The following is a 13,818-nucleotide window of genomic DNA, read 5'->3' on the forward strand; positions in this document are numbered from 1 at the left end:
CAGAAATATATTAGAGACCCTTCCAGAAAGCCATACAGTGCCGAAAGCTCTTCCAAAACCAGGAAAGATCTAGGTATTCGTTCAAGAAATGAGCATCTGCTATGTACCAACGTGGCATAAAGACATGACCCCTGCTCTCAGAGCCCAGTCTCCTGAGAGAGGCTTCCCCTTAAACACGCACAAATAGATCATCTCAAACATTAGAACGTGCCAAGAAGGAAAGTAACAGGATTGACCTTATCTAGAAAGCCAGGGGGGCTGACGGGAAGGGAGGGAAGTGAAAAAGCAAGAGGAGATAAAGCATTCCAGACGTAAGGAGCTGTCCTAAGGCAGCCGGCCCTGGGCTAAAAAGTGCTGAGAAGAGCCCTGCAGCCAAAGCAAAGTGATGCAGGAGGGTGGAGGGGAATGAAGGCAGCACGAGCAGAGCCACATCCCGCGGAGACTGGGTCTCACACGGAGTGCACCGGAGAACCATGAAGGTTCTGGAGAGCGTGCAACGGTCCAGGAAGACAGAAGCCAGGCAAAAGAGGGTGATGGCTCTGCACAAGGTGGGGAAGGGGAGGTGAAGCAAATGTCACAGGATTCATTTAGGAGGCAGAACTGAACGGTGGTGATGTACAAAGGCACCTGGCTCCAACAGCTGCTTCAGAGGAAACAAGACTCGGGTAACTGGGCTGCAGAAAAGTGTGACGTGTGCCAGCCTCGCGCTCGGTTCTCTGGACACCCCTGCACAACCTTCAGGTCTACAGCTCTGGGAGGAGTGGGATGTTGCAGTCAAAGGATATTCAGGGTTGCTGCTCTCCTTTGAGTACGTGTAAAACGCATATGAACTCTTCAGATACTCACAGGCAGCCAAAGAGCAGTAGGTCTAAAGTGCTTTTACTGAAAAAGAGCCAGCACCCTCACAATCACGTCGATATAAAGTTCCCTGGATTCTAAATTACAACTAATTCATAAAAATGAAATGGGACGTATTACCCACAGAAATAATTACCGTACTACAATTTTCACCAAGATGCAATAGATAGAAATCTACTTCCCAAGACACGAAAGTCACTGAAGGATCACAGAAGACAAGTATCTATGGCATTTTCCCTTGAAACACTCAAATCAGCTTCTCGGACTCTTATGTATGAATTCATTTCGACAGACACCCTATGGCATTGTGTAAACGAAGACGACGCACGACGCACATACTATAAACTGTACCGTTAGGGGAAAGGCTTTACTTTGACATTCCGTCAACCTCAAAGCCTCAGAACTTACTTCCTACCACTCTGTAGGTGGAGGCCACACTCTGAGACGTCAGCTGTCTAAGCAGGATGCGAGTTATTGCTTCCTCTATTCTGGTATACATTTCTACACTAGACTAGGGGACAAAGAATATTACTGAAAGGCATTCTAAATTCAGAGCAAACTAGGTTCCTATCATTAAGGGAAGTCTAGACTTGGGACAACAGTGCCTCTGCGTGCCCCCATGCCCACCTCACCCCCTGCCCTGGGCTGGGAACAGAAAGGCAGCAGGGCATCTGCCTGCTCCTCAGAGCTGGTCAACATTTGCACTACATTCTTGGTATCTAACATAAAGAAACCCACAATGAAATACAGTCATTATTCCAAAGTTATTTTTATTTCAAATTCACTGAAAGAAATAAAATTATATTTAAAAAAATAGAGTAATCTCACAAACTGAGGAAAGCCAGGAACAAAAAGAACAAGTTAGGTACTTCTTCCTGAGAGGCAGATCTAACAGCTATAGGACGGACTTTCTTCCTTCCTAGCTTTTGTCAAACAAAAATTTTTTTCCTATTTCTAAGGCATCAAAAACACTCTTGAGTGTTTCAACTGGGTTGTTCAGGTACAAAGCTTCAAGCCCTCTAAGGGGGATCAAGAAACATCAAAAGCTGCTACGATTTCCTTTGTTGTAACACCAAACATTAAATTGTACACACTTCTACTTATGTAAATTTGAGAATTTCACACTCGTGACCTGAATTTCAAAAATCTGGTCATATTTTATTAAAATCTTACTACTTCTTGGTAAGAATGTCCAAAGTAACTGAGCTCATCTCACATCCCAGTAACTAAAAGGGGCCAGACAGCAGGAAGAACTGTTGGATCGCACCACCTGCAGCCAAGACCTGTCAGAAAACACCCATCCCGGAAGACTCACATGCAGCTAGAAATTTATACTAAAGCCTAATTCCTAAATCACTAGACCTGCCAGCAAAGGCAGATCATATCCTAATGGTTCATATGTAACCTACAGGACAAAAGTTACAGAAGTCATATACAATTCCCAAACTTACCCATTCCCCATACTTGGTTTCCCTCCATTTTATACTGTTAAATCTATCAAACTAAAAACTTTCATTCCCAAACACTTCAGTGAGATAGTCAAGACAACGGTTAACATTTCTGTTCTATGCATGACTGCTGGTGCTAGTTTTGATCTGCATAGGTAAAAGGAAAGCCTGAATTTTTCCAAAAGGTACAATCTTATTTTCTTATTTGAAATAATTGAGTACATACCTGATGATTTCCCTAAAGCTTCTTTCCCAAGAGAGTTAAGTCAATTCACATAATTGGTAACAATAAATTCCATGGGGACAACCATTTCTGAAAGATATTGTTTAGTAAATGAGAGATTTAAAATGTCAGTAGCACCTCTTATAGGTGCTTAAAGATTCAAGTGACCTAACTGCATCTCCAATGAGGTGCTATTAAAGATTCAGTAGGATTCTGTGGGTATCTCCTAGTTAGTTGTTTCAAACATCTATCAACCTACAAGTAGATCCGTACTCCAACCACAGTAAACCAATGTTGGACCCTAACAGGAAGCCCTATCCTGTCTCCTGGATCTATAGGGAGTTAACCGTCCTGGGACAGTCACTCTCATGGAACAATACAGGGCTCTTGTCACATGCAGAAGGGACTCTTGGCCTTTAATAATGGCTTTGCTGAGTTGCAGGGCACTGTGATGTCTTCTTCCGCCCAGAAGGGCACAGACAGCACTCTTCCACCAACCCAAGGGTGCAACTTGAGTTACATCCTGGTTACACTGTCCCAGGTCCTAGTAGGAAACAACAATGTGGCCCAAAATGACCATGTTCAAATAAGATACCTGGTAACTTTTTAATCTGATGTGACTCAGTCTCTTGTCACCAGCCTAGGTCACCCAAAAGCAAAAACCAAAAAAAGAGAAAAACACAAATTTGAGCTAGAATTGTTCTTTAAAAAAAAAAAAAAAAGTCAACAAGGACAATCAAAACTACCAACACTTATATAAGCCAGACCCTAGAGATTTCCATCTTCAGTGACTGCCACTTTTTAGTCTTAACAAAAATGTCAATATCCTGAGTTTTATCAGTATTTTCTTGCTAAAATAATTTATGGGACATAAATGCATACAAATGAATAAAAAGTGGTACAAAAGTCTGGAAGAACAGCCCACTAGCTAGAAAATGTCGCAAAAACAATATAAAACGATGTGTTTAAGTGAAATAAATTAAAGGTTAAACCTTACACTTTCAAGTTTTCTTAGACTATTATTTTGGGAAATGGCATGGAGTTGATGATGTATTTTTCTAATAATCAGTTGTTTAAGATCAAATACCAAGTGATGGTTCACAAGAAATTTTTGCTTTTAAAAACCACAGCCCCACTGCAGTGTATCTGAACACAGGAGAAACTACCTGCTGAAATTAATATTCAAAATCCTAATGGGTAACTTGTGTGGCCATAAACTGTTAAGACGTTTTGTTTACTAACTTGGCTGTCCAAATGGTATGTTAAAAAAAAAAAATGCTTACTTTACTAGCATCTGCAGAAACTAAAATTTTGGTACATAAGTTTCTCTAAACCACTGAGTTGTTTTTTTAATTTTAACAAAATAATGCCAATGCAATAACCCAAAGGTATCCCAAATGCTTTGCTTTTACTTTTAAAAAACTATTTGCTTCCTAAATGCTATTTATATTTTTAAGCCAGTTGGCTGCATACTGCCTTTAAAATGCAATGGAGTTTCTTTACTTAACCTGACATCACTATTCAAAAACTTGTACTTGCCGGGGAAAATGGTACTAATTATGCTAAAACAAGGTTTATGCTATACATAAAATCACTCCAAATTATAAAGTGATTGGTTTCTATAGCTCTAAGCATTTTTAATACATAATTTAGGAAAAAGTCACACATAGATAAAGAGAGATGGCATTCAACTTTCTTTCATCCAATTAACCGTATCTATGAAAACCAAGACCCTTCTGCATGACTTGCCAGTTCCCCATTCCTTTTGTCAACCTAGAAAAGAAACATTTCTTGGGAAGTCAGGATTTATTAAGAACATCAAGCTCCAGGGCATTTTTTTTTTTTTTTACCATATACCTTTAAAACTGTTTTTTATCCCCACAAAAATCCTTATCATTTAAAACCAGATATTCAAATTATATGGCTAACATTTTTAGCTAATCAACTCTTCAGTGCTGATTCTAGAAAACAACCTTCAATGGATCTTTGAATAATGGAGATTCAGCCGCTGATACGAGTAGTGTAGGTAGTCACACCTTTAACGTTCAAGCCACAAGTTGTGACGTTTGAAAGGGGTGAGGTCTACTGTCCTGCATTATCAGAATCTGTCGTATTTTCAGTGCTACTGGGTTGCACATTATCTGCGAGGTTGTGTGCATGCTCAAGAAATAAATCTTTCAGTACACTTAATTCCTTAGTCAGCAATTTAATTTTTGCTTCCAACCGTTCATTCTCTTCCTTGAGCTGATTCACTCTCTGCAGCGTATCCTGCGCTTTCTGCTTGCTTTTCAACCGGCTCTTTTTCACCGCCATGTTGTTCCTCTCTCTGCGCTGGCGATACTCGTCACTGCTGCGATCCACGGGCAAACTCTTTTTGCTCTGCTTGCTCGGAGGCACAGCTTTGCCTCCGCCCCCAGGGCCGGCGGGCACCAGCTGAGGAACCTGCTGTAAGCCGCTGGCATGAGCCTGAGTATGGATGACACTTATTCCATTCACGCCCGGGGTAGTGTTCTGCTGTGATACCTTGCTCATTTGGGCACGCTCCTTTGTCAACACAGAACAAGTAGAAATGAAGACAAGGTGATCAATGGTTTGATCTGCCAAGAAATCTTCACATGTACCTAGTTAAAAAATAAACTGCATTAAAATATTTGAAATGACAAGATAAAATAACATTAAACTTGCATGTACCTACTAGCAGGCCAATATTAATTGATTATGCTGAGAAAAGTCTATGACAACTGCCAACTGCTCCAATGTTTCAGAAGTCTAAGTCACGTAATTTAGAGAGGTAAGTTAATACAGACGCACCATACGGCCAAATTCAATCCACCTGAACCCCTGAGGGTACTGCCCATCTGTGCTTATTATCAAAAATGGGAGGAAAAACAAAAGAATACCACTAATTAGGTAGCACATATGAGCCAATAGCACTTGGCAATCTGCAAGAGAGAAATGTGCTATGTTTGGTTTAAACACAATGAGTTCAATTATGATAGGAGAGACCCTGCAATAAAAGAGGGAAAAAGTTTCAACTGTTGGCTCAAGTCAAAGTAGAAGGCTGGAGCAGAGCGCCCAGCCCAGTCTCCAGTGCTCATCAGGAAGCACTGCACTACGATCTCCGCATGGTCCTTACTCTAATATGCAGAGACTGAGTCATCAAGGACTTGACTTCTCTCCCAGAGCGTAAGAATCTTTACAGGATATTTTGAAAAGGTGTTTTTTGCTTGTTTTTATTTTTTTCAATGACTTCAAATGAGAGTAGTTTACAGAGATTTTTTTAAGTTAGTTTCTTGGATCACAGATTTAGGAGCTCTGAGATACCCAATTTGCTTCCCCATCCCATCATGCTTCTCACAGTGTTTTTTAAATTCTCGACATAATTAGTAAACACATCTAAACACAGTCAGCCTAAAACCACAAGGAAAGAAACAAAAGCCCTGATGATGCATCCAAGGAGGTGCAAGCACTGGGACTCAGGCTGGACCAAGAGCCAGAGCAGCTGCAGCGCCTGCACCCACTTGACACTGCTCAAGGAGCACAGAGGAAACGCCGATTCTGAAATATTGCGGCAGTGCTGCCCGTAGAAATGAAGTCACAGTTTCAGAACTAGTCATATTTGGATTACTATGAATTCAACCAGTTCGCTACAACTGCCTCAAGATGTGTCAAAAGCAGACCTATCCTGTCATCGTGAGGCCACTTCAAGGCAAACTAAGCTGAGTGAAGCGTGCCCACCAAGAAGTCACAGCACTCTTGGAAACTGAGAAAGCAGTGTTAGGAACCATAAAACTATCCCGTTCTCTTCTCACAAAACTGCTAAAACTGCATCAGTGGAAAAAAAAACCTGCAGCCAGAATTATGAACTGCCTCAAATGAGTACACCTTACAGTTCTTAAGCAAAGCTCAGTTAGTAAACACCAGTAGCTTCACCCAAACCTTTAGCTAGGCATTTCTGTATAAACACCATTTACTGGTCTGCTTTTTAAAAATCTTTGCTTTTAAAAAGGCCATATGTCATTACTTTCCATTGTTTTTTCAAGCCACACAGGCAGCCCTGAGCTAGCCGGTCATCTGTTCTCACTTCAGTGCTAAGGAAACACCAAAAGCTTCCTTCCAAAACCATGATGGATATCTACTCCAAGTCTATCTTCAGTAATGGATATTTCACATTTCCCTTGATAATTTATCATGCTGCCTATTTTTTCTTCCAGTTAAAAAGTGGCCGTTCAGTATAATTTGAGCTACACTTACCACTAATAGTGTTAAAGGTCGTCTATACCATTGCTTATCTATTTGGTATGAAGTGAAAAGTGTTTACTCAATTTTTATGAACTTGTTTACCATGTCTCCTGGGAATATCTCAACAATCATGATTATGTTCATCTTATTTATCTTCTTTTTTATGTTTTATATGTCAATTCGGTTTTTAGTCTTTAAAGCTACTCTCTAATAAACTCAGAGGTAACAATGATCCAAAGAAGTACAAACCAGGAACCAAGTCAGTTCTTGTCTTGGCTCTGACTTGCCCTGTTTCACTTTGGACATATCCCTTCCCTCTGTGAGCCTCGATTTCCCCATCTGCAAATGAGGGACGTAAAATGGTAAAATGCCTTCTGACTTTGACAATATACCACGAACTTCAGTCACCAAAAACTCTTATTATAGCCTCCAAATTTAGTGATGTTCATGCTCATTTTTGTTCTCAGATACCGGAGGGCTTCCCTGGTGGCGCAGTGGTTGAGAGTCCACCTGCCGATGCAGGGGACACGGGTTCATGCCCCGGTCCGGGAAGATCCCACATGCCGCGGAGCGGCTGGGCCCGTGAGCCATGGCCGCTGCGCCTGCACGTCCGGAGCCTGTGCTCCGCAACGGGAGAGGCCACAGCAGTGAGAGGCCCGCGTACCGCAAATAAAAAGAAAAAAAAAAAAAAAGATACCGGAACAGGGAAGGGCTCTTTTACCTCCGTCTGACTCAAGGTAGTAGGCTGAACACAGTAGGCAAGGTTTTGAAAATGAGTCCTTCGGCTTGTAAAACAAAGAGTAATCATCAAACTGGTAAAAATGTAAGAAAAGGAAATTGGAGATAATGAAAAGAACTCCAATTGTTTTTTGTTTTTTAAGTTCTCCAACCGAAGACAAGCCAATAAAGTAGCTCTTAAAGTGAAGAGCTATCCACTAAGGAAGGGGGTCAGAGCTAAGTGGTCTAAGACTTAACGCCAAACATATTATCAATTTTGTTTTTTACACTGAGCAAAACAGCTGCCTCTATAAGTTACATATTTTAGTTTACACAGTTATCTGTGCTTTTGTTTCTTCCACTAACATTTACTGAGCACCTACAATGCACAAAAAGAAAATAAGTTTATTTCAAACCTGGATATTCAACCCTAAATGAAAGTCTGGCTCCTATGTGGACAAATACTATTCCAAAGTTCAGTCTCCAGGAAGCAGAGTGGCACCTCGTTTCCTTGCTGTGAATCATTCAAGCAGGAAGCAGGATAAAAACTGAAAAGCAGTGGTTCTCAAAGTGTGGTCCCTGAACCGGCGGCAGCAGCAGCAGGATCACCTTGTTAGAAATGCAAATTCTCGGGCTGCCCCAGACCTAGGAATCAGGAGCTCTAGGAATAGGGCTGGGCGATCTTGTTTTAACAGGACCTCCAAGTGATTCTGATGACACTGAAGTTTGACAGCCACTGCTACAGATCAACCATGGACCTTAAGAAAGGTGGACTGAGTGGGTAACATTTTTTAAATTCAAATTCCTTAATTCAAGTAATGTTCGTTCAAATCAATGACACAGTGACAACTCAAAACGTTAAAATGAGTAAAACAAAATGAAAATTTTCTCAAGTTTCACTTGGGAAAATAAACCTCTCAAGGATTTTCCTAACCCTCTTGTCATTTTCTTCACATGTGTACAACCAGATATTCCTCCCCTGCCGCCCCAAATAAATTTTTAACTCCAATTTCCTCAACGAAGGTCTACACTCCAAAATATTCAGATGTTTGTCCCTTATTCCAAATCTGTTCAAATCACTGGTATCTGACAATTCTACCCACCCCCCACCCCCCCAAAACACCTCACCTCTACTATGCGTCTCCATCCCAATGCCACAGAATTACCTCAGGCTGACATCATCTCTCAGGGGCACAGCCTCCTCTGCCTGCACATTATCTTTTCTTTGTGCTTCTGCCCAATTTGTTCCCCCAGTTTCTTGGTCAATGCCAGCTCGATAGTGTGCCTCCCTGTAGACTAAACTAGAGACAGAACTCTGTCTTTATCACCATATGCCCAGCATCTAGCGGTGGTGCTCAAGAAATATCTGTTGAATACAGCCTCAAAAGCCTAAAACAAAACACTTATTTTTACAAATGTCTTACATAAAAATGAGATTCTCTAGCATTAAAATCTCTTATAACAACCATAATTAAATCAAGACTGTTACTAAGATATTATGGTCTCACCACCTAAAGTTCCTCATCTTTCTTAATGGTACACAGGAAAATTAAAACATTTGCTACTTCTAGCCCCCAGCCTATACAGTGAACATCATTCTTGTCTGGTCTTTGCTTCATATCAGTAGAGAACCTTTATTTTCCATTTTGCCCAGTTATACTTCCCATAACCTCAAGTTCTTAGACATATGTTGCCAGGGTCTGACAACTCTGTACTACAAGTGAAGTGAAGGTAAGCAAAGTTAACAAACACCCAAATGAGCAGGATTTCTATTTATTTGCCACTGCTGGTTTCATGACCCAAAGCAGGGGTCCATGAAGGAGGGTACATCCCTTCAGGGAGTACATAAGTGGTCCACTGGAGTATGAGAAAAAAATGTATGCTCTTTTGTCTTTTTTTAATGTCATCTTTTTACTCTACTTTTAGTGCCATTAACAACACACACAAACTAATACACACACATTGTTTATAAATATACATCTATTAAGGAGTCATGCTCAATTCTTTTTTCTTTTTTTTTTCTTTTTTAACTGATAGGTCTGGAAAGCCAAAAAGACAGGAGACCAATGTACCTACCAGTATAAGAGCCCATGGAAGCACCCCCTCCTAAGAATACACAGTAAACCTGGAATTGTGGCTACCTGCGTTTACCATTTCTGTGATCACGTGAGGCGATCTTAGGCCATAAGACCAAACTCAGCCCCATGAGGTCCTATTTATCTTTACCTAGGACTCATCAGGTGCTGTTTAAATCCCAAGGGATGAAACCACCTGTCCAAGATCAGACAACCTTGCTGACAGTCATGATGTGACCTTGAGAATTTAGAGGATATTCTGGGGGAAAAAATATTAAGTTTTGCTTCCACCTATGTTTTTCAGGGAGGTATTAAAATGACTGAATCCACCAAGTGTGCCCACCAGAAGCAGGACTCGAACTGAAAAATTCTTCAGCTCACTAGCATCCTGTAATTATTTCGCCTTGTTTACACTGTTTTTCCAAAACAGTGCTTCAGCTTTAATAGCTTATCCCAAATACTACTCAAGTTGTAACAGCTGACCAGATTTTAACTTTTAACTGTCAAGGGCTTTTAGATGCAGAATTTCTTAGTAAAGCAAACCTTTATACTATTTTATTTCAAAAGTTTCTTTGAGCGTCCCACATCCTATCTGAATTAAAGGACAATCTCTTCCAATAAGAATTCAACTGAGTGAGTGTACACTGGGAGAGAGAACTACCAATTTTTGTGTAACCCACCAAGGTTAAAACCATTCTGAAACGGACACATTTTAAGATGCCAGATGACAGCACAAACTTCAGACCAGAGGAAAGCCCAGCAATTAAACCTTCTGAAGAATAAAAACACACGAGCTTACTTGGAAGAACAGATTCTCCTTCCCCTCAAACATGCATTTCCATCCTCTCCATCTAGACACCTCTGCTGGCAATTTTCCTTACTGTGTTCCCTCCAAGCATACTAACGAAGCACTTCTTTTTTTTGCCCTTTTCTGTTCTAGTCAACTCGTGGTTGCTGCACGTTCATCCAACCTGTGTTCAACAGTCACCTGAAGGATATTCAAAGTACAGCTCCATAAGGAAGCACAATATTATTTGTGTAAAGTCACATATTTAAAACTCTACCGCCTTCCCTGACTACTCGACTAACTTCTAAAAAGGATTCTCGATTACCCGACACCGAGCAGTTTTGCAGGCGCAGGAAATATCCCAGGTGGCACTAAAGATACCGTCCACCTTCTGCTATTCTGGGAACACCCTTTATCCCCAGAGGCCAATACGAGCCTGGCTGGTCACACTGCACGTTGCACAAACAGAGGGCCGGGTTCTGGAGGGGGCACAGCCCGGCTCGCATCCCGTCCCGGGCCGGCAGCAAGGGCGCTGGGGGAGCGCGGGGCTCTGCGGGTGGCGCCGCGGCGCTGGGCCGGAGCCAAGGATGAGATCAGCGGCCCCGCCGGGTCCTCTGAATCACACGCCGCGCGGGGCCGCCGCCCGCGCCGCGGGCCGCGCGGGGCCTTCCCGGCAAGCCGGCCGCCCAGGGCCGGGCCGGGTCTCCTCGGGCCGGGGCCGCGCCCACGCGAGCGGCCGGCGGCGCCGCGGCCTCCTCCTCCTCCCTCAGCCCGCCCGCAGCCTCCTTACCTGCGCCTCCAACCCGCCCGCCCCCCAAGAGGCCTCCACTCCCAGCGGCCCCGCACGGCGCGGCCCGACCCAGGCCTCGCGGCCCGCGAGTCAGAGCGACGGTTACGAAACCGGCAGCCTCCGCCCGTTCCGCTGCCGCCGCCAGCGCCACCGGGTTCCCCTCCTCGCCGCGGCCGCGCGCCCGGCCGCGCCCGCCGCCGCCATAACCAATGGGAGCGCCGGCTTGCGGGGGACGCGCCCTCCCTCCGCGACGGACAGCGCCGCCAGCCAATCGCAGGCGGTCTGGCCGCGGGAGGCGGGCACGTGGCGGAGGCGTAGCCCACTGAGCGGTGGGGCGGGCGAGGCGGGAGCGACGGAGTGGGGTTCCCCGGCCTATTGCGCGGGGCGGCACCCCAGCGGTAGGCGACCCGCTGCGAGAAAGGTTCTGTGAAAGTTGGAGGCATTGGAGAACCGTAGCCTCGTGAAGGCAACACCTGTCTTTGGAAAACACAATTTGCTGAGGTGATGTTTTGAACCATCGATTTCTGTTTTGGTTTCACCAAGACCTCGGGGAGCCCCGCCTCAGAGTCGCTGCCGGGGACATTTTCCCGGAACGGCCCACCAGACTCGCCTCCCGGGACGCGGGGCGCCCGACGGTCGCTTCACTGCCGACGGCCCGCGCCCCTCGGAGGGAGCCTGGAGAGAAGTCCTGGACCTCACGGCTCTTGAAGGCAGCTGCAAACTTGTTGAAAGACGAAGGGTGCAAAATTTTCCCAGCGTAGGATTAGTGTTGATGTCACTGGTGCTGACTGTGGTTACGGAGAAATGAATTTACACGATCAATTCCCTTGTGCTATCCTCCAGGTGAACAGATTGAGAGACGTGAACTCCAAAAAAAATGGATGGCAAACCAGCCTTATTTATCTAAGACGATTCACAGGAGGATCTGAAAGCGTATTACAACTGGGAAGCAGCGCGCTGGGTGGAGGCAGACAGGTTTGATTGCTTCCTTTTTAGCAATTCTTATCGTCTAAAAACTGGAGTCTTTGAAAGGGGAAAGGTTTCTTCATCACCCAGGCCATGGCATCACCTCTCCGTATAAGACGGTTTCGAGGAATCAGTAAAGAGGTGATAAAACATTTGCGAAAAAAATAAAGATATAAAAATTAAGAGGGCTGCAACTAAACGTGAACACTGAATACCACAGAAGCAGACTTGGTAGAATGACACAATATCATCAAAACCAGTATGTTTCTTTCACTTTGGCCCTTAGTGTTTTGAGTTGAAATTTCTTTGATCAAGATTTTAGCACTATTAAAACTGGATTCGATTTTGTTGCTCACAAAATTATAATTTTACACTCACCATGTCCTAATCACTTTAAAAATTATATAGAAAAAAAAAACACAACCATATAGAGATGTTCATTTATCCCCTGGTTTGCTAACCACTTTGCCAAGCTGCTCTGTGTCTGTCTGGGCAGGCCTTCTTCCACACTCAGCGGATTAGTCAATGCCAAGGAGACTAGAGTATTTATTTCCTCTTCAGCTGGTAGCTGGTAATTCTGTCTTCTCAGTTTACAAATATTTATTTGGTGCCAACTATATGCTAAGCTGTGGGGAATCAGCAACAAACAAGACAAGCAGTCCCTGTCCACATGGAGCTTACACTTAGAGGCAGGGAGACAGACATTCAGTAACCGCACAATTTTCTAATTACCATTTTCACAGCTATTACAAGAAGGAAGTACAAGATGCTGCGAGAGATTATAAGAAGGGAATCAAACCTGGTCTGTGGGTTATGGAAACACTGTAAGATGAGCAGCATTTGCCTAGGTGGCGCAGATGAAGTGGATGTGCCTTCAAGTTAGAGGGACTGTCTTATCTAAAGGTCTTGAGATGGGAGAAACACCTTTCTTTGGCTGAAGCACAGTGCCCCGGAGGAGACTGATGAGATGGACAGGGACTTGTGGCCTGAGAAGAGTTCAGATTCTTACCCTAAGAGAGATGGGAATCCTCTGAAAGACTTGCTCTCACCATAAGGAAATGAAGAGAGCCTGGTGGAGCTGTCTCTAGTTTGAGGAGATCCACCATGTTGTGTCTTGCAAGTCACAGGGACGCAAGTCACTATAATCAAAGAAAAATTTCCTGCATGGATCTCTGCCTCACTGATACCTGATACGTAGTCTGCAAATCCAAAGAATTTGTAAAGAAGTAGTACATTAAAATCCCCTCCAAAGGACTTGAGAAGTAGGATCTCCTGCTAATTGAATAGGCTAGTTACCCGAGAGCTACTACAGTTAACTACTTAGTTACCTAACAGGTATGGACTCTAGGGTCAGGCTGTTCTGTTCACAGCTTCACCTCTTACTGGTGTGTGACCTCAGGCAAATTACTTAACCTCTCTGTCTTCTGCAAATGGGCAGAACAGTGTCTATCCAATAGAATTGTTGTGAGGATTAAGGAGTTGATAAAAGTGCTCTAGAACACTGCCCTACTGATACATGGCAGGAGCTCAAAAGTATTAGCTGTGATTACCATGATGCTCATTCATGAATTATAAACAAATTATATCCATAGAATTGTAATAGACTAAAATACACTTCAAAACAAAGTCGTGCTGTGCTTAATATTGCTTTGATGATTCAGGCACTGAAATCTTCACAATATTGAAGGTGATGTTGACTCGTTAGGGTATCT

The 13,818-nt window shown here is 43.5% G+C and overlaps 1 protein-coding gene across 1 annotated transcript; it reads right to left on the reverse strand.

Annotated features, from left to right (window-relative positions):
- Window positions 1-1,617: 1,617 nt before the first annotated feature.
- CEBPG (CCAAT enhancer binding protein gamma) lies at window positions 1,618-11,309 on the reverse strand. Its single transcript, XM_030874445.2, has 2 exons — window positions 11,141-11,309; window positions 1,618-5,150 (listed from the first exon to the last, which is right to left on the reverse strand). Exon 2 carries the CDS (start codon window positions 5,059-5,061, stop codon window positions 4,612-4,614), a length of 450 nt encoding a protein of 149 aa, XP_030730305.2. The 5' UTR covers window positions 5,062-5,150; window positions 11,141-11,309; the 3' UTR covers window positions 1,618-4,611.
- Between the last annotated feature and the right edge of the window lie 2,509 nt (window positions 11,310-13,818).

Source organism: Globicephala melas, chromosome 19 (assembly GCF_963455315.2).
Source record: "Globicephala melas chromosome 19, mGloMel1.2, whole genome shotgun sequence".
NCBI classification, from domain to species: Eukaryota; Metazoa; Chordata; class Mammalia; order Artiodactyla; family Delphinidae; genus Globicephala; species Globicephala melas.